This window comes from Macaca fascicularis, chromosome 3, assembly GCF_037993035.2.
Source record: "Macaca fascicularis isolate 582-1 chromosome 3, T2T-MFA8v1.1".
Lineage (NCBI taxonomy): Eukaryota > Metazoa > Chordata > Mammalia > Primates > Cercopithecidae > Macaca > Macaca fascicularis.
In genome coordinates, this window is record NC_088377.1 from 48,524,583 (window position 1) to 48,528,315 (window position 3,733).

The following is a 3,733-nucleotide window of genomic DNA, read 5'->3' on the forward strand; positions in this document are numbered from 1 at the left end:
TAAACCCAAATAATCTTGTCCCCATTGGATGAATTCTACTACTGGCCTCTTCTTGGACTTACTCTGTGGACAATTTGGTAGTAACATATGGGACTAATAGTCTCCAAATCTGGTTCTTTAGTGCTCCCACTGATTCTGGCATCTTCCCAACATCTGTTCAATAAGTCTCTTTTCTGCTTGTATCATTCAGAGTCCATTTCTGTTGCTTGGAACCAATACTCACAACTAACACAAAATCTCAGGTCACCTTTTTTTTTTCCATTAAACACATAGGATTACTGAGGCCTTGAGAGGTTAAGTAATTTACCATGTATCCCACTGTTAGCAAGTGGCAGACTCTCCTCCAGATCATTCTGATTCCAAATCACAAGGCTAGAAACCCTCAAAGAACAGAAAGGTATTTTCAGTCTGTGAAATAATAAAAGTTAGTATCCCTACTGATATGACAGGTCCAATATAAACCAAAGAAAAGCACAAGCAGATGTATAAAAAATCTTAAGTTTCACAATGTAAATTCCAAACATCTAGTTTACCACCTGGATCATACTAGGCACTCAACAAATATCTGTTAAACACAACATGTATTACAAGAATTATGTTATATATTATTATGTATGTATACAAAATGCATTATTCTTTCCCTTACGAATTCTTACACACTGTGATTCAAGGAACTCTAAGGGTCTAAGAATATAACTTTTAGGGCTCGGTGCAGTAGCTCACGCCTGTAATCTCAGCACTTTGGGAGGCCGAGGCAGGTGGATAACCTGAGGTCAGGAGTTGAAGACCAGCCTGACCAACATGGTGAAACCCCGTCTCTACTAAAAATACGCGCGCCTGTAATCCCAGCTACTCTGGAGGCTGAGGCAGGAGAATCACTTGAACCTGGGAGGCAGAGGTTGCAGTGAGCTGAGATCGTGTCACTGCACTCCAGCCTAGGTGACAGAGAGAGACTCCATCTCAAAAAAAAAAAAAAAAAAAGAATATAACTTTTATATCATGCATCCTCCCTTTCAAACAGCCATGATTCACCATTTACTTCCCCTGTTTCCAAAAGTAAGCAACACACTCCCATTTTATGCTCCATAAATATTCTCTGGTGGCATGTTTTATATATTTGTTGTTAATAAAAATAATAATAGATAAGGGCCCTTATATCTTTATCTTGCCTTCTTTTTTTCAGGGTGTCACTGACCTTTATATGTCTTCTTTCAAAAGGACTTCTTAAAAAGTTTTCCCTAATTCTCTAAAGACCCACTGAAATGTTCTCCACAGTGCTTGGATACCTGACACTGAGGTGGAATATTGGAATTGTGTGTTAAACGTGTTTTTCTTCTAGTAGTAAAACAGCATAAGGGAGCTAGCTCCCTGAAAAGCCTTACAGGTTTACATGAATTAATTTAAGGAGCTTATCCTATTCCGCTCTACACTCGGGGCAACCATAATTGCAGTCGTTGAATGCATTGGGTGATAACGTCTCTCCTCAGCACTCTTCTCAGAGCCTTAGCCACATCTTTATTCCGGAGAGTGTAAATCAGAGCATTCAATGTGGGGGTAACGATGCTGTAGAACACAGAACCAACTTTGTCCTGCAATGGCGTGCGCTGGGACCTGGGTCTCATGTAGGAGAAGATGCAGGCACCGAACCAAAGGGAAACCACCATGAGGTGGGAGCTACAAGTGGCAAAGGCATTTCTCTTGCTCCCAGATGAACGCATCTGAATGACACTTCGAAGGATGAAGACAGGATGTAGAAATCAGCAAGATGGGGAGGAGAAGAAGGAGGATGCTGCTGATGTACACTGTGGTCTCATACACAGTGATGTCGCCACACACCAGCTTCACAACAGCTGGGAACTCACAGTAGAAGTGGTAGACTTTCCGAGGCCCACAGAAAGGGAAGTGCATCAAGATCGCTGTGTGAATTAGGGAGTTCACGGACGCCCCCAACCATGACGTGACAACCATCATCAGTCCCACCCTCTTGCTCATGAGCACAGCATAGCGCAGTAGATGACAGATGGCAACATAGCGGTCATAGGACATGACAACTAAGAGAAAACACTCGGCACCACCCAGAGACAAATAGAGGAAGTGCTGGGTTGCACAGCCCACAAAGGAGATAGACTTCTTGCCAGATAGGTAGTTGGTAGCCATCTTAGGGATGGTTGCGGAGACATGAATCAGATCCATGAGGGAGAGCTGGCTGAGCAGGAAATACATTGGTGCATGAAGCTGGGGATCAATGCAGATGAGGAGAATGTTGAGGGTGTTGCCACTCACGGCAATAAGGAAGACCACCATGGTCAAGGAGAAAAGGAAAAGGTGGGTAAGGGAGTCATCAAAGACCCCCTCAAGGATGAAGTCTGCCAGAGAGGTCTGATTCCTCTGCCACCTTGTTCCCTTTCTCAGTCCCTGGGATAACAGAGAGTGGAGATAAAGGGTGTGATTAGAAATACTGGGGTCCAGCATACCCAATGAAAAGCACCTTTTGATAGAAGACAGAACCTGTGAAAAAAAAAAGTTTCCATTTCTAATTATTCAACCTCTCTAATTATTGAAATAACCTTTATTTAAAAGAGAGCTTAAAAATCTGCCTTCACAAACATAATCACTCTGAAATTTCAGAATATCTAGACTCTATTATCAAACTTCAAGTCTCTTCTCGTTAAGAAAGATATATATGTGTGTGTATGTGTGATTGTATATGTATGTGTGTGCGTATATTTATTCACCATTTACTTCCTATGCTTCCAAAACACACATACGTACACACACATACACACACACATGTCTTTCTTAATGAGAAGAGACTTGAAGTTTGATACTTAATAGAGTCTAGATATTCTGAGATTTCAGACTGATCGTATTTGTGAAGGCAGATTTTTAAGCTGTCTCTCTACACACACACACAGAGTTTGGGGCAAAGCTTGAGGGGGTTGTTTATTTTATCAGTGAGAATTTTATTAGAAAAGCTAAAACACTAAGAGATTTCTCTTACACAATTGTGGAAGCAGGTTAGGCCATCTATGCATGGCTGTTACCTTTGTGTCTGATGCTGGAACTTTAAGTCCAGAGGGCAAGTAGTCAGGAAAAAAAATGGATATAAAAAGTAGCAGATCAAAGGCATGCTGGAACCCATAAGCATGAGCTGTAACCCCACAAAGGCAGACTGAAACCCACGTCAGTTCTTGTTGCCTCTGAAATTGGTGGTGTGGATATCCTGCAGAAGCTGGGGCGCTTGTTAATGGTCCGATTAAGAATGCACACACCTGGCCGGGCGCTGGGGCTCACACCTGTAATCCAGCACTTTGGGAGGCCGAGGCGGGCAGATCATGAGGTCAGGAGATCAAGACCATCCTGGCTAACACGGTGAAACCCCGTCTCTACTAAAAATACAAAAAATTTAGCCAGGCGTGGTGGCAGGCGCCTGTAGTCCCAGCTACTCGGGAGGCTGAGGCAGGAGAATGGCATGAACCCGGGAGGCGGAGCTTGCAGTGAGCAGAGATCCCGCCACTGCACTCCAGCCTGGGTGACAGAGCGAGACTCCGTCTCAAAAAAAAAAAAAAAAAAAAAAGAATGCACACCTGACCCAGAAGTCAGAAAAACTAAAGGAGAATCCAAAGGAAGGCCTTTTGAAGACCGTCTGGTTGGCAACACTTTTTGGTGCTGGGGCAATGTCCTCCAAGATGCAAAATATACTCTAAATCTGCATTCAACTTATCCTGCTGTT

The 3,733-nt window shown here is 43.1% G+C and overlaps 1 protein-coding gene across 1 annotated transcript; it reads right to left on the reverse strand.

The window, feature by feature from the left end:
* Positions 1 to 1,316: 1,316 nt before the first annotated feature.
* Positions 1,317 to 2,587, reverse strand: OR2AE1 (olfactory receptor family 2 subfamily AE member 1). The gene is given in 2 exon segments (XM_074034507.1): positions 1,317 to 1,746; positions 1,748 to 2,587. Coding segments are annotated over 2 exon segments (1,047 nt in total). The 5' UTR covers positions 2,473 to 2,587; the 3' UTR covers positions 1,317 to 1,424.
* Between the last annotated feature and the right edge of the window lie 1,146 nt (positions 2,588 to 3,733).